This window comes from Silene latifolia, chromosome 7, assembly GCF_048544455.1.
Source record: "Silene latifolia isolate original U9 population chromosome 7, ASM4854445v1, whole genome shotgun sequence".
Lineage (NCBI taxonomy): Eukaryota > Viridiplantae > Streptophyta > Magnoliopsida > Caryophyllales > Caryophyllaceae > Silene > Silene latifolia.
Genome location: NC_133532.1, coordinates 83,967,437 through 83,991,363, shown reverse-complemented (window position 1 = coordinate 83,991,363; position 23,927 = coordinate 83,967,437). Strand labels below are relative to the sequence as shown.

Below are 23,927 nucleotides of genomic sequence, written 5' to 3'. Positions count from 1 at the left end.
ATTAGGCCATAAAAATTTAATATGTTGTCACATGCATAATTTAAAGAGTGTATGTAAATTTCGAGATGAAATGATCTCATTTTGCATGATTTATGAATTTTTAGTGTAAAAATGGCATAAATAGTGACTATTTTAGGTTGCATAAATATCCCACTAATCATATATAAGGTTTTAAAATTAATTGGATTAATTTTTGGATACTTTAGATATTTTATGAGATAAAACCGGTAAAATGCAACTATATTTTCTCATAAATTAATTCGAAAATTTTAACCATTATTTTTGACATTGTGAGTGTCATGGAATTATTCCAAAATGTTCAAAAATTTAAAATTCAAATTTTGAAATTATTGTAATTTAATTTGGATTTATTTCATAAATATTATAATTTTAAGGTAAAAAATGAGCATAAAAATTAAATCAAGTTGAATTATTGTCAAAAATTGAGTGATGACTAATTTTTGAGTCCTAAGAGTGTTAGGATAATTAACTTGAACTTAGATGTGATTTAAGTGTTAATTTGTGATTTTAAGAAGTTATTATCACGCATTTCCATAAAACCGGTTAATATACACGATATAAGTTAAATAGGGGGATTTGGCACATAATTTGGCATGATAGATACATATTATAATGCTGCATATTTCAATTGTTGAATGTCTTTATTTATATAATTTTGAATTATGTAATTTTATCTTAGTATGGCCTTAGTTTTAATCGATATTACCCGTAATGAAAGGGAATATAGATTCGGTTGTAATTTAATGTGATCTCGTATCACTTTTATTTTTACTAGTTTTTCCATTTTACAATTGTATAATAGGAATAGCTTTGTATTTTTATTATTATTTGTAATTATGGAATATCTCCAAAGACGGTGCCATTCGGAAAGGTGATCCGACGAAGACGGAGTTCTTGGGAAGCGTGCCACTTGAAGATTCAAGAGACCAATGGAGTTGGTTTCCGAATATGTAATAGATTATTTGATTTTCTATTTTTAGGAAGGCCATACTAGGAATTTTTATTATTGCTTTGCATTTCTTTTAATATGTTACATGCATTGCCAAATCGCCATAAACAACAACATGCATATCATATCGAGTCATCGACCGTGTCAATTATAATTATCGTAGTTCACCGCTTTAGTTCACTTAAAACGTGATAGATAATAAATTGAGAAGACCTCTCACATATAATAATTGAGAATTAGCCTTACCAAATAGTAGAAACCATGAATCCCAATTTCATAAGGAAGTAGGCTCGGCTCACCGAGGTACTAAACTTGTTACGTTGGGTAAGTGGGTAATAAAATGTTATTACATCGACATTTGGATTGAGCTCAACGGAAGTATTCGTGACCGTAGTCGCATGTGTTCCGGGCTAAAGATGAAAATTAGAGTAATTTTTATCGACCAAGAGTTCTAGAAGTAGAATCGATTAAGAGGTTAATCCACCGAGTTATATTAATAAGGGATGACTCGGCTCACCGTACCCGTATTTGTTGGAGCTGGTGTCCTCTACAGTTAGTACAATAACATTTAAATCTCTAAAAGGATCAAAGGGTATACTTTTGTATTATTATCAGTTGGTCCACGTTTATCAATAACGGTTGGCTTGCTAGATAAGTTTGACGTTATTGTCATACAGATGGCGGTGATCAACTGGTCCCTAAAAGTCACACCTATAGGATACGTTTGAGAGATGTGACATTATGAAAATACAGTCATGTTGATGCCTAATATGACTAAGCAGTTAGTCGGAGTTATTATTGACTAATAATTAGTCAAACGCGATGTTGAGATAATTATTTAATACGAATTAAATAATAATGGCTAAGACGAATTAAGCGGTTAATTCGTAAATTGAATATAACGATTATATTTAATTGATGTATATTGAATTAATTATACAATATTGTCTTTGTCGGACAAGTATTAATATGTCGACTAATCCATGTTACTAGTCGATATTTTAATAACCGATAACCGATGACGATTTATAATAAAATCCCGTCATATACATTTTAGCATTTTCGAGTCGGACCACGAGTTAAAATAAGGAGGAAGTGAAAGCCCACTTCTCCATGAAGCTCACGGTTTTGGCCGAAACAAACAAAAGGAGAGCTTTCTCTCCTTTTGACCTAAGCATATTCATTTGCACAAAAATTAGGTTTTTGGAGGCATTCTCTCTGAAACCTAGATCTCACATCGAAAACCTCACAAAAACTCTCTCAATATTGCAAGGCAATTAGAGAGTACTTTCTAGCACAAGGGGCATAGTCTCAGACGGTCTTGGGTGCAACGATTAGGAGGAAATCTATATTGATTTCTGTTCTTAGGCCGCATTCACAAAGGACCCGAGGTTGATTCTTATACCTTTATCGTTTCTCTTGTATTTTTCGTTTATGACAATAATCACATGTTAAAATTTGCGTTATAGTCCTAAATTTTAAGGGTTTTATACGGATATTACCCTACAGTATTAATATGAATTTGGATCTCGGGATCATTTATAAGAGTTGGGTAGAGGTCACTATATAAATGCAATACTTGTAGTTAAATTTACGAGTATTATTAAAACGATAGATGTTAATTATTTCCTCCATTTCCAGTTTTTGCAGTTAATTATACGCAATGAATTCATCTAATACTCCTACACCAATCACCGTTGATACATGGCTCCAATCACTTGATGAAAAATGCTCCGAGTATGACAATGATACGATTAGAGAATTACGCGTTGGCATTGGTCAGGATGAAAATTTTTGCTTCTTTACCACCTCCACACCACACACTCCCATATTATTGCCCACCACTTTGGTAGGAAAATCTTGTGAAGAAAATCTCAGTAAACCAAAGGCATCCTTGTTTGAAGAAACAAGGAGAAATACTAAATTCAGTGGGAGTTCTAGCAAGAGTGTCCTTGCAACTGAAAGGAGTATTGGTATTAATAAAGGAAAGGCAAAGATGGGTGAGAAACCCAAACCTAATAATGAATTGGAAATGGATAGTGGGACTACCAAAACCAAGACCAAGACCAAGAAGGGTGCCCAATTCTATGAAGAATGTCATTATTGTAATGTCATGGGCCATTGGAAGCGAAATTGCCCCAAGTATTTGGGAGATATCAAAGTTGGACTTATTACTCCAAGTGGGACTTGGAAATGTGGAAAAGCTAAACAAGAGTGATACGAATCTCCGACAAGGAAATGGAGCTAGGGTAGCCGCCACTTCAAGAGGGACTTATGTACTTGTTTTAGTTAATAGCTTTGAGTTGCAATCTACATAATTGTTATTATGTACCCACCTTGTCTAAAACACTATTTCCATTTCTATGTTAGACATGAAAGGATTTATTTTGTTGAAAATAGACATGGCTGTGAGCCATGTTACTTATCTTTATGATATACAAGTTTTAGACACTTCTAACTCAAGCAAAGATATCTTCATAATACGATTCAAAAGACTCATAACTAGTAATCCAAATTATTTGTACATTTGGCTTTTTCGATTAGGTCACATAAATGAGAAACGCATTAAAGGCTAGTGTCGACTAGATTTAATGAACCATTTGATTTTCAATCATATGGAATATGTGATTCTTGTCTCCTATACAAAATGATTTGTACTCCCTTTAGTGGTAAAGGTACAACGAGCAAGAGATTTGTTGGGACTAATACATGACGATGTATGTGTTCTAAATAAGCATCACCGCAAGGGGAATTTATGACTACTTCATCACTTTTACCAATGATTTAAGTAGATATGGGCATATTTACTTAATCAAATATAAAGTGAAGCATTTGAGAAATTTGAAGAATTTTCTAAATGATGTAGAGAACCAATTGAACAAAGGACTAAAGCATTACGATCCGATCGTAGTGGCAAAAGATCTAAGTAATAAATTTGATTTATTAAAGATGGATTATGACCTAGTGTCACTACCCATAAGATCAAACTAATATGAGTCAGTTTGAGTTATTGAACTCAATTTTGGGAATTTGCAATCCAAAACGGACAAGTAATTCTGAACGGATGGTCAACCATGAGATACCTGAAATAGAGAGTCTATTTAACAAATAACATCGATCAGAGAAACTTCCAATACTCCATATATGTTTGTAACTCACAAAGCTATCTCTCAAGAAGATAGATGTATTTCTGAGAGATAGAGTGGGAGTAGATTGGATCGTTACAAACATGTCTTATAGTTAGAGTGTTACTTTGTGAAAGTAATGGAACTATAATCTATAAAGATAGAATGGGAGTATAGTTCAGTGGGAGTTTAGGGCACATGTCTTATTGTTAAAATATTGTTTTGTGAAAGTAATGGTATTATGACCTTATTCCAAATCGACCTTGTTACATACGAGCCGTAGCATTACAGTCCGGAAATTGTTACTCAAGAGTAGATTTACTTTAAAGCGAGGGTCTCTTTAAAAGTAAATAGAGCTTTAAAGTACTCAAATGCATAAGATTGACATGAAGATGTTGATCAAGATTAATTATGTTAGGAATTGCTGCATTTCATTTTAATGAAGAATGGCAAATAAAATTCACTTTTCTAAAATGGGAATTTAGAGAAGGATGTGTTTGGAACACAAAAGCTTAGATAAAGATCTAGGAATCCTAACATCTTATGCGTAGCTTTCTTAAGTGATCATAGAATGGTCTTAAGCAAACTTTAAAGGATTATACTTTTCGTTTATGTGATAATAGTGAATGGTTTTATTCACATGATTGAAGAATCATGATTATACATAGAGTTAAGTGGGAGCTAGAATTATTTCTCCATGTCTTATATGTTGATGACATATTACTTATTGAGAATAATGTACTAATGCTCTCTTCTGTGAAAGAGTGATTGGAGACTTGGAAAGGGATGAAAAGTATTCTAGATTTTGAATCTATGAGAGAGAATATTGGCATAGAGTTGAGAGTCTTATGAGGATAAGATCTTTCGTATCTGTTTAACATCAACAAGGTCGAATGGATTATTCATGTTGATGGAAGTGGACTTACTATGATGGAGTCATAGTCGTTCACTGAATCTATTTAGTTGTTGATTACATGAAATCGATTTCTAATGTTTCCGCCATTAGAATGATCATGTATGCCAACAGACACACATGCCATGGTGTAATATATGCTAAGAGCATAATAAGTTAATAACAAGTTAATTTCCATGATAGGGTTTATGAGAGCCTTAAAGAACATCCTTGAGATTCTTGAGAAGAATTAAGGATTCATTCATATGTTTGGATGATAAACTAAGTTACGTGTTGAAGGGTTGCACAAACTTTAGTTTCCAAACTAAAAAGAATTTGTTGAAATCCTAGGATGTCTTATTTACTTAGGAGTAAGAGACTAGAAAAGTGTTTTAGTTTCGTGCATTGCAAATTCTAAAAAAGGAATCTAAGTAAAATGTGATAAAATGGTCAACGTAGGGATTAAGGGTGAATCCCTCTACAAATGACTTTATCACAATTTATGCGATAACAGTGGGAGCATCTTTCAAGTTAAAGAGCCCAAGTCTAGTAAGAAAACTAGACAAATACTTAGAAATAAATTCAAGTTATAAGAAATAACATTGAATAGAAGGAAATAGCAATTGAAAAAGTTGGAATATATGGATATAGGGTATATCCACATGCCAAGCTTTTATTGCATTTTAACTAGTGTTAATAATACACTAAAGATTATAGGATATGAAGTAGTAATAGTGTATTGACTATTCATATGTGCTAATAGCATTTATCGTTTGAGTTTCATTAAACTCACCCGTTACCTTGTCGTATCCGAATGGGTTGTAGAGACAAATTGAACCCCATTAAAGTGAACTGGATTGACATGGTATTCGCCCCTAGTTACTTATATGAGGTGACGTCTCGAAGTGACTAGAGTGTGATGCGATTGATGGCAAGTTCAAGTGCCATAGAGTCATACGGGATGACTAGTCGATCACATAGGCAGACTGTAGGGGACACTCTGTCGGGCAGTGATCGCTTATAGAGTTCTGGTAATTCATAAAGCCTGGTCGTGGCAAGAGCTACTATAGTATTCTTATGAGTCAATTCTTTTAACTAGAGACTATTCGCCCAAATTGGCACAAATTTCTGATTGGCTTTGATTTATACTCTACGACTGTCGTAAATGAGGTCAAATGGGTATATTTTGGGTTATGATGAACTGTGGCTGAACGAAGGGAATAGTGCGATAGGAATTGTCCACCCCTTGTCAGGGTTGTTTGAAATCTCAAGGCCACTCGAGGAGTAGTTAACTGGAAATGCGTGGCCACGCTCGGAAGGTATCTATGGTAGATAATTCCGGTCAGACAGTTACTCTCCATATCGAGGAAACCACTCAAGATATGATCAAGTGTAAGTACGACCTGCAAGACACCTTACATTGAGTGGGAGATTGTAATAGGACAAGAGAATTGGTGACGCACACTTGTCTCGGACAAGTGGGAGATTGTTGGAAAATGTGTCCTCAACAATAGTGCGATCACATGATTTAAATATGATAATTAAATCTCATAATAAGAATACGTAAGGGATGATTCATTTATATAGTCAACTGATCAACATTAATTGGTAACGATTGGCTTGCTAGAGTTTGACGTTACTATCGTGGGACGGTGGTGGTCAGTTGATCCCTTAAGATCACACCTAAAGGATGATGCCCTTATCAGTAAAGTTAATTAATTGTATGTCGATACAAGTTAATTAATTCCTTAAATATGAACAATTTATATTTATGAGAGGAAATATGTATCTTATTGTAATGTGATTAAATAAGATCCTATTTAGTGGATTAATATGTTAATTCACTAAATTATGTTGAGGTTTTATAAATATTTCGAGGTAGAGGTAATTAGTTATTTAAATTTACAAGAGGTTGTAAATTTAACTAACTAGTAATTATGGGACCCATTATATGTTGATATAATGGTAAAATATTACTCAATAAGTTGAGTGAATATATGTTTATTAATTTGTCATATAATTGTTATATGATTAAATTAATATTTAATTATGTAAGATAATTAAATATAAGACTTATAAGCATTTGTAGGACAAATATTATAAGACAAAAATGGACCATAATAGCACACGTGTACCATCTAAATAAGAGGGATGCTTGAGTTTTATAGCTTTGTCATTTAGTTGTTGGAAAGATACTCCAACATCTTATGACACAACTTTAATCTAGCTAAAGCCTACTACCTACACAATATAGCATGTGATTTTGAAAGGACCAAAATGGCTCTAATAAGAGCATTTTTGGACGGACCATTTGAGTGGGTGTGAGAACATTTTTGTTGTTCATACTTTTCTTCACTTATTCTCTAAAAAGATGCTTACATCTTTATCACATGCAAAACCTCCATTATTCATAGTTTTCTTTCTATCAAAACATGAGAAGTTTTGATTCAAATTGTTCATAAAGATTACTAATATTATTAGTGTAATATATGGTATTAGTAATCAATTTTAAGGTAGACTACTAAATAAATATCTAGCACATATTATTTAGTAGTGATAAGAGTTTAATCTTGGGTGCAATCAAAAGGAGTGGCTTCTATACTTGGAGTCTTTGGAGGATCATCCTATTACTCATCATAGCTCAAAAACAAGTGAAGGTAGGAGACCTTACTTGTGCCCATAAAACCGAAATTAACAATGTAAGGGACATTGTTTTCTTATAAATCTCTTATTTTGTTTTTTTTGGTGGAAATATATGTAATATTAAGCTCATCCCAAAACGGGAAATTCACCATATTACAACCTATTCAAGACAACTAGTCCATCCAATCATAGGAGGAACAAGACATACACCATATGAACTATTACATTAGACCACGCATTCTACACCAATTACTATCTACCTGAGACATCATTTTATACTTATACTTAAGGATAGCCATTCTACCATCCGCGTGAACAGCTTCCAGGATAGCCTTAGGATGGATGACCCAATGTTCCAGCCTACAAACATTCCTAGCATACCAAACATGATACTGAGTAGCCACCACCAGTGAACATAACAATTTCCTGAGAAAACCAAAGTAATGCCTATTCTTCAGCATCTCCTCAGAATTGCCAAAGCCTCCACCTCGAATATTAAGCCAATTGTGAAGTCTGTCATAGCAGAAACAAGTATACTTGCAGTGTCTAAACAGATGGTCATGATCTTCATTCTGCACACCACACAAAAAACACAATTTCTCAGTTGTAACACCCATTTTGCACAATCTGTCCAGTGTAAGTAATCTCCCATGCTTAATAAGCCAGGCAATAAAGCAATGTTTTGGAGTATTAATTCTGTTCCAGACTAAATTATACCAGTTAACTTTTGGCCAAGGTCCCTGCCTGAGCCACTCATAACCAACATCTATCGTGTAAGTCCCATCTTTGCCCAGCCATTTGCCATCAACATAACCTCCCTGCAACTTATCCTTGACAGCACACACCTGTCTCCAAGCCCACGAGCTATTTAAGCTTGGTTGGTAACTAGCCCAGTCTCTTCCTTTCAGATAAATTTTATCAATCCATTTTATCCACAAAATATCCTTCTTGGTTATAATCCACCACACCAATTTCCCTACTGCAACAATGTTCCAGATCCTCCTATCAATTACACCCAGGCCCCCAGCTAAGAGTGGCAGGCAAACAACTTTCCAGGATATAAGAGGAGCCTTGGAATAGCTGTCAGTCCCTTCCCAAAGGAAGTTCCTGCAAAGTGCCTGGATCCTCTCCATGACTCCTATAGGTAGAACAAAGATTTGAGCCCAATAGTTATGCAAAGTCGCCAGAACTGATTTAACCAGTATCAGTCTACCCGTATAAGAAATTCTCTTCTTATTCCATCCTTTAATTCTGTGGGTCATCTTCTCCACCAACATAGCACAATCAACCTTAGACAATTTCTTATGAGAGATGTTCACCCCCAAGTATTTGAAAGGCAAGTTCCCTTTTTTAAAGCCAGTCTTTCTTAAAATAATTTCCTCCACCTCAGAATGCACTCCATTAAACATGATGTCCGTCTTGTCAGAATTGATATGTAGCCCACTAGATTTAGTAAAGCAGTCAAAAGCCTCAACAAGGGTGAAGATTGAGGCTAAATTCCCTTTGCAAAATAAAAGCAAGTCATCAGCAAACATCAGGTGGGTCAGTTTAAGCCCTTTGCAATGTGGGTGATAATGGAACCTAGGACTTTTGCAACCAACATCAAGTAATCTGCTCAAATATTCCATAAAAAGGGTAAAGAGAAGGGGGGATAGAGGGTCTCCCTGCCTTAAACCCCTTTGCCCTTTGAAAAAACAATGAGTATTGCCATTGAGAGCAATAGTAAAAGTTGTAGTTGTTACACAAAGCATCACCAGGTGAATGAATTTGGTAGGGAAATTAAGAGCCTTCATCATCTGAAGCACAAATTTCCATTCAATGGAATCATATGCTTTCCTCAAGTTCACCTTCAACATATACCTAGGTTAAGCACTTGCCCTCTTGTAGAGTCTGACCAAATCTTGGCTTATCAGAATATTACCCATTATGCTACGTCCTTTAATAAATCTCTTATTTTGTTATTCATGCACTAGATCTAAAGAACAAATAATTAAGAAGTTAATTAGTTCATTATTAGAGGAGTCTAATAAGAGGTAAACAAACCTAACAGAACGCCCCCACTTCGAGTAACATGTTGATAAATGACGTTCAACATGTCACTTTGAAGATCTTTCTTCGTGCATTGAGTTGTCTGCTCTATGACTGGAAGGATGTGAGTAAGTTGAACTCACACGAGGTGATGTTGCTAGTTGCCTACCTTAACCCCACCCGAGGCCCCAGAGTTTCTTACAGTGCCCCGGCCATAGTCTGTGCTAGCCTAACTTTGCTGGCCACCTCTGCGACCCGCTACTTGAGTTGTGGTACCATTGTCACACGGTTAGCTGAGCGGTTGACCACCTTTGAGGCCTCTTCGGCCCTTACACCTATGGCTCCCTCTGTGCCTACCTTGGACCGAGACTACTTCCTCGACCAGAAATGGTTGAGAACTTTGGAGGGTGGTGGGTTTGCTGGAGAGTATGGGGTATGAGTTGGATGAGGATACCTGACCCCGAGCACCTCCCTGTGACTGAGCCTTTGATGGCGGCGGTAGTGGCATCAGACTCCGATGATGATGAGGAGGCTCCTGCTCGACAGTAATACCTCATTGATGATACTATTTTGGAGGTGATGCCAGAGCCGACTAAGAGGGATCAGGCTAGACCTGAGGACCGACAACCTAGAGTGGGAAGGGGTCCGAGACGGGTGAGGGAGAGAGTTGCTGAGACCCACCAGAGCAGCCCGTGCCTCCACAACATTAGTTTCCCAGCTACCCTTCGTTCTTTAGTCCTGAGATGCGGGTGAGTGAGCTCACTGAGAGGGTATCTGCCACTTTGATGCTCCGGAACCTACACGAGATGGTATATATGCAGGACATTGGGGCTGCCTTGGCCCAACCGGTGTGGTGGAGAGGTGTTGGAGATGACAGTGGAGTATTTCACTCCTTTGGTGTGGATCCGACTACATGGGGCGAGCCTCGGAGTTACCCCTTCGGTTGCTTGGCACCATGGCGAGTGGGGGCAGACTCGGGTACAGGAGCCACCACAGGCGAGGAGACAGGAGGAGCTGGCACATCTGGAGGAGGTGGTGGAGATGAGGAGATGGAGGAGCCGGCCTTGGAGTGATGTTGTTTCTTTTGTTCTATATATATTTTGTTCCATGGATTTTTCATTAGTTAGTACTTGTTTTGTTGGCACTTGGTGACACCTTGGTTTGTACTTGGCCATAAGGTCGTATTTTGGATGATTTTAAAACTTGTTATGCAGGTGTATAGTGTCGGAAATGAAACTCTGACTTGATTATGTTTCCTTGGTGTTGCAACGTATATATTTGGAAGAATTTGACCTGTGGCCACTCGATCGAGTGCCCCTCACTCGATCGAGTAACTGCAGGTGTGAGTTAGAAATGCTCTCTGGACTCGACGTACTCGATCGAGTAGTTGATGAACTCGATCGTGTAGCGTTAACACGAACGAGTAGCCTCTTAGCTCAATCGAGTGCCCCTGTATACAGCTGTTTAATCCTAAATTGTTTTTAATCTTCGTGCATGTGTACCTCGTGGATAATATGTTCCCTTATCATCCTTGGTAATAGCATCGTCGTGTCTCAAGTATGGTTTATAAAAATATATATATATATATATATATATATATATATATATATATATATATATATATATATATATATATATATATATATATATATATATATATATATATATGTGTGTGTGTGATTTATACAATATAAGTATGGTTTATACACTTTTCCATGCTAAATTGAATTGCCTCAAGTAACATGTTGAATGGTGGTTATAATTCTTGTTTCATATTTTGTAATGTCGCGTAAGAAATTAATCGATGTCATGTATAATAATGGGATGACAGAATGTGTAATTGTGTTGTTCACTTTTCCTATGGTTTTAATATGCAGAATTTCTGTCTAGGTAATATCAATGAAACACCATGTTCGTTGTGAGTCTCTACGCATAGTGTAATCTTTTCATAATGTCAATATGGAATAAAAGTAACGTCTCGTGTAATAGTTATAATTCTTGAAGGTGAACTTCGGGGACGAAGTTCCTTTTGAGAGGGGAAGAGTAATGTTGCATGGGAAAATGACAAAATTATGACAATCTTATAGTATTTTGAGTAGTTGTTTTGAGTAATTGTTATCACATTTTGAATAATTGTTGGTTATTGTTGGTCAAATTCATCATGTGGTTATATTTCATTTTCGAGTAATTGAATTGCAAGTGGTTAAGTAATTGAATTGTTGCCACATCGTTAAGTAATATAAATGGTTCATGGGGGTAATATAAATGATGTGGAATTAATTTGAAATGGAATGTTAATTGTTTGTGATATGAGTGATTGATAAGTTACTGCATGTTGTTGGTTTATACTTGTGTAATGATAGAAATAAGTAGAAGTAACGGTTGTGTTGGTTGTTCTCGTGTATAATGTATGTGTGACGACTTGATAGGAAGCCGTGTTGAATGATGTGTGTTGAGATAGATTACGATGATGGTTGATGAACATTCATATCGGGGTGGTATCCACGAACGGTCGTACTTGTCCTTGTCGGAATGGATAGTTGTGGGTTGCCTTAGCTCCTTTTGCCTTGTGTCGTGAGGGTGGATGAGATGAACTTCGGGGACGAAGTTCTTTTTAAGGGGGGAAGAATGTAATACCCGTCCTATTAGAGACCCGTTGACTGACCTTAGGCACTTGTCTAGACCTTCAGAAACCTTACGAGCTAACCTTGTGACTTTATAACCCTTTGAAGTGTTGGTTACTCGATCTAGCGGAGGCTACTCGATCGAGTAGCTTAGTCACTCGATCGAGTAAGTCGTTTACTTGATCGAGTAACGTGAGTTCAGCGGGGAATTATAAATCGTGTTATCGTGAAACCCAAATCATTTCTCCACCTTTCCTCCTAAACCTAGATGCTGTCATATCCTTCCTCCTTCACCTTGATTCATCTTGTTGGAGCCTTTGAGAGGGGATACACCATAGGGATGGGATACTTGCTTCAGGTAGCGGTCTTGTCGCCAGAATGCTATGTATAGGTATGTTGTCATCATCATCATCGTCTCCCTTGGTTTCAGTTATGTTTATGGTAGTAGTAATAGATGGTTATACTGGTTGTTATAGGTGGTTATGGTGATTGCTTGTTGTCTTGTGGTCGTGCGCGAAATCACTGCGGTTTGCTAAAGGTAGGTTTTCTTACTTAGTACTGTTGGTTGTCTAGAATGTCGATTGTGTTGTATGATTGGTTTAGTGTCGTTGTTGGTGGTGTAGATTGATTGTTGCTGACCATTGTTGTTGTATAATGTGGTTGGTTGCGATTGTTTATCTGTGGTTCTCGAGGTGCGTCCTCGACTGAGTGGAGTCACTTGTGGGAGTGGCTTCACACTCTTGATTTTCCCTCTGTGGAACCCGCCACAGAAGGGGATGTGCACATTAAGGAACATGAGTTATCGCTTGAATTGGATGAGCGGGGCTTAGGTGGGAACGGCTGCGGTCCCCCGCTGGCGGTGTAGATTACTGGTTGCGATTGGTAATCTGGCAGGACTGGACCTTCGGGCAGTCAGAGGTGTGTGGGTGATTGGAGGAGGTGGTGTATGTGTGTTACTGTGTTTGTTGTGTCTGCCTTTGTTTTGTTCCTTCAGTTACTGACCTTGTGTGGTGTTGTTGTGTTGTCTTCTTGTGTTGTGTCTGTCGTGATCCACTATGGTGAGCAGTCGGTCTTAGCAGGTTGATGTTAGGACCATAGCTGGGTGCTTGGAGGGACGAGTCTACCACGAGTCATGGCAGAAATAGTTTCACATAGTTGATAGTTGTCACGAGTTGTACCTTTTATTTTGGTTTATATCACTTGTAATTTAACAAAACTGCTTTTACCGACATTTGATTATTACTGTCCTCGGGAAACCGAGATGGTAACATCCTTATCTGCTGGGGAAGGTCTTGTTAAGGCTCCTTGGTAGATGGGGGTGTTACATATAAGATCTCTATTAGTCACATCCTGCTGAATAGCTATTTGTATGTGCTCCAGATTCACTTTTGCAATTCGAGCAGAGGCTTCAACATTAGCAAAAGCTTCCCTGTTCAAATTTTTCAGCTCAGCTTTTAACAACTTCATTTTCCTAACCACTTGGAACATCTTACTCCCCCTGACTCTTTGCTCCTAGACCTGTCCCATAGTGCTTAAAAACTTCTCATCACTTCCCCACATATTAAAGTATTTAAAGCTATTCCTTCTCTTGGTATGAGTCCTCCATAATTCCATAACACATGGGTTATGATCAAACAACCCTTCAGGCAAAAATTAGTATTAGTATCAGGAAATGCCATGAGCCATTCCATATTAACCAATACCCTATCAATCCTACTGAACCTCCGTCCATCCTCCTCCTGCTTGTTGCTCCAGATGAAAAAGGCTCCCTGAGCTGGAATATCAGCAAGTTCACAATGTGCAGTACATTCCAAAAATCCCTTTATTTCGCCTTCAGTCACCACATAACCAATTCTCTCGTCATACCCAAGGATGTTGTTAAAATCCCCACAAACAATCCATGGCTCTTGTATCAACTCATGAATATTCTCTAAAGATTCCCATAGAAGAACTCTATCCCCTAATCTATTAAAGCCATACACAAAAGACATCCATCATTTAACACCAGTAGGCCTGTGTAAGATCTTACAGTGGATAACCTGTGCTTCACAATGAACAACATCCACTTGAAACACACCATCGTCCCATAACACCCATATTCTGCCCCCCTCACAAGTACTATTATCGGTGATCAAAGACCACTTATTCCCAATCCCTTCATGAACCTTATTTATTGAACAATTACGAACTCTTGTTTCCATCAAGCCAGCTAATCCTATATTATTATTATGCAGATACCACCTAATGTCTCTCTGCTTATTAGGGCTATTACACCCCCTAACATTCAAAAACCCTAGGTTAGCCATGATCTACTGGTTGTTCAATACTTTCCTCCCCACCACCACTCCCTGGAGTATTAAGAGCAGCTAGAAAGGTTTTCTGAATACCATCACCCGTACTCGCTACAGCCTCCTGTCTATTCAGCCTAGTAAGCAATCTAGTAGATGTAGTGCACACTCTGTTACTACTAGGCAATGGGGTAATTAGGGGAACCACTATCCAGTAGTAGCCGGAGTATTCAAAATATCTCCATTGCCAGCATTCAGAGCAGTAGTAATTCCTGGGAACTCCTGGGGATTCAGATTAAACCCAATATCACCAGTCTGCACTGTCTGCTGGTTAACTTATTTCACAGGTCTCCAGACTTGTTTCTTCCTTAGCAGCTGCCCTTTTTTCCTAATCTCATTCCTCCTGTAGTTTTTAGTCTCATGCCCGATGCCCTTGCAATCATCACAACGAGTAGGCCGCCATTCATAATGGACAATTTGATGCTAAGGTATATCCAATTCATCTAAGAACCCTATATAATCTGGCAAATTTTGACCTATTTTAACTTTGACCATTATTCTTCCAAAACCCAAAAAAGTTTTCTTCTGCGTATCAATGTCCAGTCTAACAGGTTCTCCTACTAGTCCCGCAATTTTTAACAGCGCAGGTCCCCAAAATTTTAGATTCAATCCATACAGCCTAATCCAAATAGGTACAATTGTAATATTCATTAACCTCTTATTAGACACATCTAATAACTTTATACACTTAGTTTAGTCATAAACTAATCTAGATCTTATGCATGCATAACAATAAAATGCAAAGTAAGAAAAAAACCGATCTACTTACAATGAGGGCCGAAAGCTTATACTAATTGGACACCTTCCTAATTAGTCTTCTTTACTCCTCAAGAAATTGTACCAAGATAATCACCCTTAATACATGTACTAACTTGAATACTAGAATTAGTATATGAGCTCTTAAAATTAACAATTAATATTATTAGTTTACTACTTCTAGTAATGATAGAATAATATTAGAGATTTGTGAGTTTTTACTTCTTAAGTTTTCTACAACTATTAGAGAGAGTAATTAATTATCCATCTAATAATATCTATAAGAATGAATTATGTAAATTAGAAGAGAAAAAAAAACTCTCCCACTTTACAAGGGGTGGCCGGATGGTATGGGTAGTAATGCCCAATACTTTTTCAAGTTACTCTTCTCAAGAGTCTAGGCATGCAACCGTATGATTAGTAGGGTATGATTGTGTTCCCTTCAATTAAATGAATATAACACAACCAACCCATATACCCTCTTTTACACGACTCAATGGGACTTAAAATGGTCCATTTTAGGTTTGTCAATTGTTCAATTTGTGTAGTGTGACATATTGGACATGTTACTAGACATGGTATTAAATAATGCATTTTTAACTTATTAAAAAACATTATATTAACAAATAAATCACATACAAAAATTAACTAGTAATTCATGATTACAAGTACTTAAAATGGGTCATAGAATCATAAATCACAACAACTTGTATTTATAATAAACCATTCATTCTTATTTTAATTATTTCATAAATAATAAATAAACCTAAGTAATAAAACAATTTAATTACTTAGTACGAATCTTATTTAATCGAATTACAATAAGATAAGTATTCTTACTCATAAAATCATTTGTTTAATTTTAAGGAATTAATTAACTTGTATCAACATACAATTAATTAATTAATTAATTAATTAATCAATTAAGAGTGTTACCCTAGACGTATGACCTTAAGGGATCAACTGATCACCACCGTCATACGACAGTAATGTCAAACTCTAGTCAGCCAATCATTACCGATTAATGTGGATCAGTTGACAATAAAATATTACTTTCCCTCATGCATTCTTAATATGAGATTTAAACATGTGATCACATTATTGTCGAGGACACATACTCCAACAATCTCCCACTTGTCCGCGACAAGTGTGCGTCACCAATTCTCTTGTCCTATTACTATCTCCCACTCAATGCAAGGTGTCTTGCAGGTGGTACTTCCTTTTGATCATATCATGAGTGGTTTCCTCGATCTTGAGAATAACTGTTTTACCGGAATTATCTACCATAGATACCTTGTGAGCGTGGCCACGCATTTCCAGTTCATTTCTCCTCGAGTGGCCTTGAGATATAAGATAACCCTGACGGGGGATGGACAATTCCTATTGCACTCTTCCCTTTGAATAGCCACAGCTCATTATGACCCAAAACATGCCCATTAGACCCCAATTACGAAGATCGTAGAACATAAATCAAAGTCACTCTGAAACTGTGCCTTCTTGGGCGAACAGTCTTAAGTCAAAGAATCGACTCACAAGAATACTATAGTAGCTCTCGCAACGACCAGGCTATAAAAAATTTCCAGAACTCTATAAGCGGTCATTAGCTCGACAGAGTGTCCCATACAGTCTGCCTATGTGATCGACTAGTCATCTCTCATGACTCTATGGCACTTGAACTGGCCATCAATCGCATCCCACTCCAGTCACTTCGAGATGTCACCTCATATAAGTAACTAGGGGCAAATACTATGTTAATCCAGTTCACTTTAATGGGGTTCAATATTGTCTCAACAACCCATTTGGATGTAACAAGGTACAAGATGAGTTAACGATAACTCAAACGATAAATGTGATTATTACATATGAGTAGTCAATACCATATTACTACTCTATGTCTCATAATAATAAGTGTCTTTATACACTTCCCTAATGCAATAAAAGTTTAGCTTGTGAACATACCATGTGCCCAATAGTTCAAACTTTACGTATTGCGATTTCCTTCAATTTCATGTTATCTCTAATAGCATGAACTTTATTAAGTATACGTCTAGACTTTGAACTAGACTGAGGCTCTTTAACTTGAAAGAAGCTCTTACTGTCATCATATGACTTGTGATGCGGGTTTCGGTGGACAACACTACTCATAGTCTTCAAGGTTCACCACCTAATCAGAACTTACTCAGGTTCATTTTGTAGAATCTTGCAATGGATGACAATAAAATACACTTTTCTAGTCTCTTACTCCTTATGTCAATAATCTGCCTAGGGTTTTCACAAATCCTAATGAGTTCGGAAACTTGAGCTTGTGTATCCTCTTAACACACAACTCAGTATACTTCCAAACTTCAGAACAGACCATAAGTTCTCCTTGAGAATTAATGACGGTTCCTTAAGGCTTACCAATGACTATCATATGGGTTAATATGTTATTGACTTATCATGCTCCAAGCACGTGATTCATCTAGGACATGTGCGTAATGGCATACATGATAATTCTAATGGCGGAAACATTAGTAATTGATATCATGTAGACAACAGTTTTTAGGTTCATGTGAATAATTATAACTTTATGATAATTCAATTATTCATCAATATGAACAACCTACTCAACTTGTTGACATTTTGAAGATGAAGGATCATTATCAACATACGATACTTATCTAAGTGCCAATCCAACATCCCATGTTATAATAGATTTGCATAATGTCCAATATCATCCAGAATTGAAAACTTAAATACTTCTTTATGAAAGACAATATTTGCACGTCATTCCCAATGACTAATATGTTATGCAATTCATGAAGGATGATGGCTCCCACTGAACTTCATGTCTAAACATGACAGTCACTAGCTCCCACTCAATCCATATATACACATGTTTCTTCATCGAAACATTACATGATTTGAAATGGTCATTGCTCCTTTAAGTATTAGTTAAAACCATACAAATATGTCATTCACATATCCCTTTCTAAATACCCATTTGGAAAGAGGTTTCAACTTTTAACTTATTCAGTTCCAAAATGAGATGTAGCAATGATTTTAATCTTTAGCATAGTTAGCAATTAACTTAGCTTTCGTAGACATCAACATGCCTCTCTATGCAACTCTTAATCATAAATTTCTATTTGCTTTGGATTGGTCTCAAGAATCTCAAATAAATCCATTTACTTGCATAGATACCATTCTAGTTTCATAAGGCTCTTAAGTAAAATGTCGAAATTTAAAATCTCTATGTATATCCACTTCATAGATCAAAATCTTATTTTCCAAGAACATATTCTTTCGTCTTTTCATAAGTTTGAATTTTTCCTAAGAACACTTTCTTTTGGTCTCCTCACGTAAAGAGTCTAACCTAAGAACATCTTCTTTTGGTCTCCTCACGTAGATCTCATCTAGTCAAGGTTTGTGGCTAAATTCACTCCCACTCTATCTTAAGGAAAAATGCACATTTCTCCAAAGACAGCTTTTGAGCCACAAATAATGATGGTGAAGGAGGAAAACATTTCATATTTCAACTTACAGTGATCTATTTGAGACATATTGAAAAGATAATTTAGACTAGACGATTCAAATTTGATAGGTGTATCAAATAGGATTGGTAACGTTATCTAATGTGAGTTCAATAACTCAATATAACGTCATAATTGATCTTACATAAGTAAGTTGTGATTTTTAGTCACAATCGCATAAGGAGAATCGAATTCATAGCTTATGGACATATAATGATTCAATCATTATATTTGTCTACATGATCAATTTAAGTCGATATAATCTTATGTTTCTCGATGCAAGTAGTGTATAATGACAACTTTTAGAACAAAAGATATGATAAAATGAGTGACTTGGGTTGCAAACCAAGTCACTAATATCCAAAATACAACCATTGTTTAAAGGAAACAAACAAATTTCCAAGTCGTACGAGAAAATTAAAAGGAGTTCTAAAATTTCAAAATACAACACGATAATAAAGACAAAGCAAAATAAGGCAAAGCTTCCATAGATCTAGCACCATGGGCGGCTACATATAGCTTCCCTCAAGATCTTCTAGGCTTGTTTTTCTTTGCCTTTGTCCTTACTTAGATGCCCTACTGGAACAATCTTTCCAGGTTTGATATCGCCAAGATACTTTGGACATTTCCTCTTCCAATGCCCAACACCATTACAATAGTGGCATTTGTCCTCATAGGAGGCACCCTTCTTGGACTTAGAGGAGCTAGCTTCAAAAGCCTTCCCTTTGCCCTTGTTGGGAGTTAGCTTCTTTCCTTTATTGCCACTTTTCTTAAATTTCCCTTTGCTCTTTTGATTAATGTTGAGCACATCCTTGGTGGTGCTAACATTTAGCCCCATATCCCTCTCGGCTTGTACAAGCATTTTGTGCAATTCGTCGAGGGATACTTTCAAGTTTTGCATATTAAATTTCACCCTGAATTGTACATATGCCTTAACCTTGTTCAAGGAATGAAGAATTCGGTCAATCATGAGTTCCTCGGGAATTTATACCTTTTGCATTTTTAAAGTCTCAACATGCTCCATCAACTTGAGCACATGAGGGCTAAATTTTTGGCCCTCCTTGATATTGAGATCGAAAAATGCGGATGCCGCTTCATATTGTATGATCCTTGGAGCTTGTGAAAACATGGTCACAAGCTTCGTATAGATCTCATATGCGGTGCTAATCTTTATAGCACTCCTTTGGAGATCGGCCTCCATAGAGAAGATCAACACATTTCTGATCGTGGCCGATTCCTTTTGGTAAGGCTCATAGGCTTGCCTAGCGGCGGGAGTGGACCTTGCGGTAGGTGTGGCGGGAGAGGCCTCGGTGAGGTAACGAAGCTTTTCGTCACCCTCCGCGGCCAAACGGAGTTGTGCATCCCAATCGGCGAAGTTGGACCCATTCTTTTCTAATTTACAACGATCCATGAAGGATTGGAGCCAAGAAACATTGGTGAGAGTGTTCGAGCTAGTGTTGGTGGATGAATTTGGAGTTGTCATTGCAATTGAGAAAACAATATTGACTACAAAAAGAAGTGAAGGAAATTAATAAATATTTATCGTTTTAATAATACTTGTAAACATTTTAAACAAGTTTTAAGCATTTATATAGTGACCTCTACCCAACTATTATAAATGATCCCGAGATCCAAATTCATATTAACTCGGGGACGGTGAGCCGATTCATCCCTAATCAATATAATTCGGTGGATTAACTCTTTAATCGATTTTACTTCTAGAACTCTCGGTCGATAAAATTACTTTAATTTTTTATCTTAAACCCGGAACACATGCGGTTACGGTCGCGAATACTTCCGTTGAGCTCAATCCAAATTTCGATGTAATAACAATTTACTACCCACTTACCCAACGTAACAAGTTTAGCACCTCGGTGAGCCGAGCCTACTTCCTTATGAAATTAGGACTCATGGTTCTACTATTTGGTAAGGCTAATTCTCAATTATTATTTAGTGAGAGATCTTGTCAATTTATTATCTATCTCGTTTTATGTGAACTAAAGCGGTGAATTACGATAATTATAATTGACACGGTCGATGACTCGATAAAATATGATATGCATGTGTAGTTATGACGATTTGGCTATGCATGCAAACATATAAAATAAATGCAAAGCAAAAAGATAAAATCCTAGTATGACCTTCCTAAAATAGTAAATCTAATAAACTATTTACAAACTCGGAAACCAACTCATTTGGTCCCTTGAACTTCATTTGGCACGCACTTCAAGGCAACACCGTCTTTGTCGGAACGCCTTCCCGAATGGCACCGTCTTCAAGGAACTCCGGGATAAATTAATTACATATCTTTTCTACTTTATACATTATAAAAAGAAAAATAAAAAATAAAATAAAATAAAAGTGATACGAGATCACAAATAATTACAACCGAATCGATATCCCTATTCATTTCGGGAAATACCAATTAAAAACTAAGGCCATACTAAGTACAAATTACATAATTCAAAATTATATAAAATAAAACATGACATTCATACTAAAATGCAGCATTAATATATGTATGAAACATGCCATGTGATGTGCCAAATCGCCCTATTTAAGCTAATATCGTATATTCCGTCCGGTTTTATGGATAATTGTGACTATTAACTTATTAAAATCACACAATATTACATAAATCAAATCTATGTCCAAGTTAATTACCCCAACCTATTTAGGACTCAAAAATTTAGTCTTCACTAAATATTTAACAATAATTCAACTTGATATTTTATTATTGCTCTTTAAACACTTTTATTCATAATAACAAAGAAATAATTCCCAATAAGTCATAAAAATTCAAAAATTCAAAATCATAATTTTGTATATTCTGGAAAATTCCCAACATTCCAAAATTTTTAATAAAAATTTGCCCATAGAATACATTCAACTTATTTCACAAATAAATCGCATAATACGTAACTTTAACCCCTTAATTCCAAATTAAACATAAAATTATGTAAAAAATCAAAATTAAAATTTTGAATATTCTATATAAATTTCTAGAACCTGGAAATGACAAATTTTCAAGCCCAAAAATCGAATTTACAATTATGACTATTTAAAGTTGTTGTTTATCAATTTTACAATATAAAAATCAATAAACATTCAAATCAAACGAAATTTGACATGAAACTTTAGATCTGATGTTCATATCATATATAAAATTTTGGGAAAAAATTATATGCCATAAAATTTATTTTAGCTATTTTTGCTAAAATAGTGACTATTTAAATGATTTTTATATCTAAAAATCATAAATCATGCAAAATAAAACCATTTTATCTCAAAATTTACATACAGTGTGTAAATATTGCATGTGACATCATACTGAAATTTCATGGGAAGAAACGAAGTCTAACTAATTTTAACCAAAATACCTCCAATTAATCCATTTTTATCATGTAAAAATCATAAAATATGCAATATAAAACACTTTTATACGAAATTTTACATACAATAAGTAAAATATGCATGTGAGGTCGTGTTAAAATTTCAAGGTCAGAATCATAGCCTAACATATTTTAGTATTTAAAAGTCATTTTACCATATAAAATGTAATAAAAATACTAAAAATAAATTAAAGAGCAATATTTATACCATAAATCATCAAAATGACCTAAAATCAATTTAGGACCAGAATGTTATTCATGCAAAAATTTTGTGGTATTTATCCTCATAAATCACAAATTTCTAGTTTTATATGTTAACATTTTAACTCGGAAAAACAATAACCGATTATGCATGCAACAACCATTGCTCTGATACCAATTGTAAGATTCATTAACCTCTTATTAGACACATCTAATAAATTTATACACTTAGTTTAGTCATAAACTAATCTAGATCTTATGCATGCATAACAATAAAATACAAAGTAAGAAGAAAACCGATCTACTTACAATGAGGGCCAAAAGGTTATACTAATTGGACACCTTCCTAATTAGTCTTCTTTAAGAAAATCCTAGTCCCCCAATGATGAACTTAGACCCAATGGTAGGATCTACTCCTCAAGAAATTGTACCAAGATAATTACCCTTAATACATGTACTAACTTGAATACTAGAATTAGTATGAGCTCTTAAAATTAACAACTAATATTATTACTTTACTACTTCTAGTAATGATAGAATAATATTAGAGATTTGTGAGTTTTTACTTCTTAAGTTTTCTACAACTATTAGAGAGAGTAATTAATTATCCATCTAATAATATCTATAAGAACGAATTATGTAAATTAGAAGAGAAAAAAAAACACTCCCACTTTACAAGGGGTGGCCGGGTGGTATGGGTAGTAATGCCCAATACTTTTTCAGGTTACTCTTCTCAAGAGTCTAGGCATGCAACCCTATGATTAGTAGGGTATGATTGTGTTCCCTTCAATTAAATGAACACAAAACAACCAACCCCTATACCCTCTTTTACACGGCTCAATGGGACTTAAAATGGTCCATTTTAAGTTTGTCATTTGTTCAATTTGTGTAGTGTGATATATTGGACATGTTACTAGACATGTTATTAAATAATGAATTTTTAACTTATTAAAAAACATTTTATTCACAAAATAAATCACATACAAAAATTAACTAGTAATTCATGATTACAAGTACTTAAAATAGGTCATAGAATCATAAATCACAACAACTTGTATTTATAATAAACCATTCATTCTTATTTTAATTGTTTCATAAACAATAATAAACCTAAGTAATAAAACAATTTAATTACTTAGTACGAATCTTATTTAATCGAATTACAATAAGATACGTATTCTTACTCACAAAATTATTTGTTCAATTTTAAGGAATTAATTAACTTGTATCAACATACAATTAGTTACTTAATCAATTAAGAGTGTTACCCTAGAGGTATGACCTTAAGGGATCAACTGATCACCACCGTCATACGACAGTAATGTCAAACTCTAGTCAGCCAATCATTTCCGATTAATGTGGATCATTTGACAATAAAATATTACTTTCCCTCATGCATTCTTAATATGAGATTTAAACTTGTGATCGCATTATTG

General features: G+C 35.5%; 1 protein-coding gene across 1 annotated transcript; it reads right to left on the bottom strand.

Annotated features, from left to right (window-relative positions):
- Positions 1 to 13,814: 13,814 nt before the first annotated feature.
- On the bottom strand, positions 13,815 to 14,273 carry LOC141590304 (uncharacterized). The gene has a single exon (XM_074410902.1). It carries the CDS (start codon positions 14,271 to 14,273, stop codon positions 13,815 to 13,817), a length of 459 nt encoding a protein of 152 aa, XP_074267003.1.
- Positions 14,274 to 23,927: the final 9,654 nt, after the last annotated feature.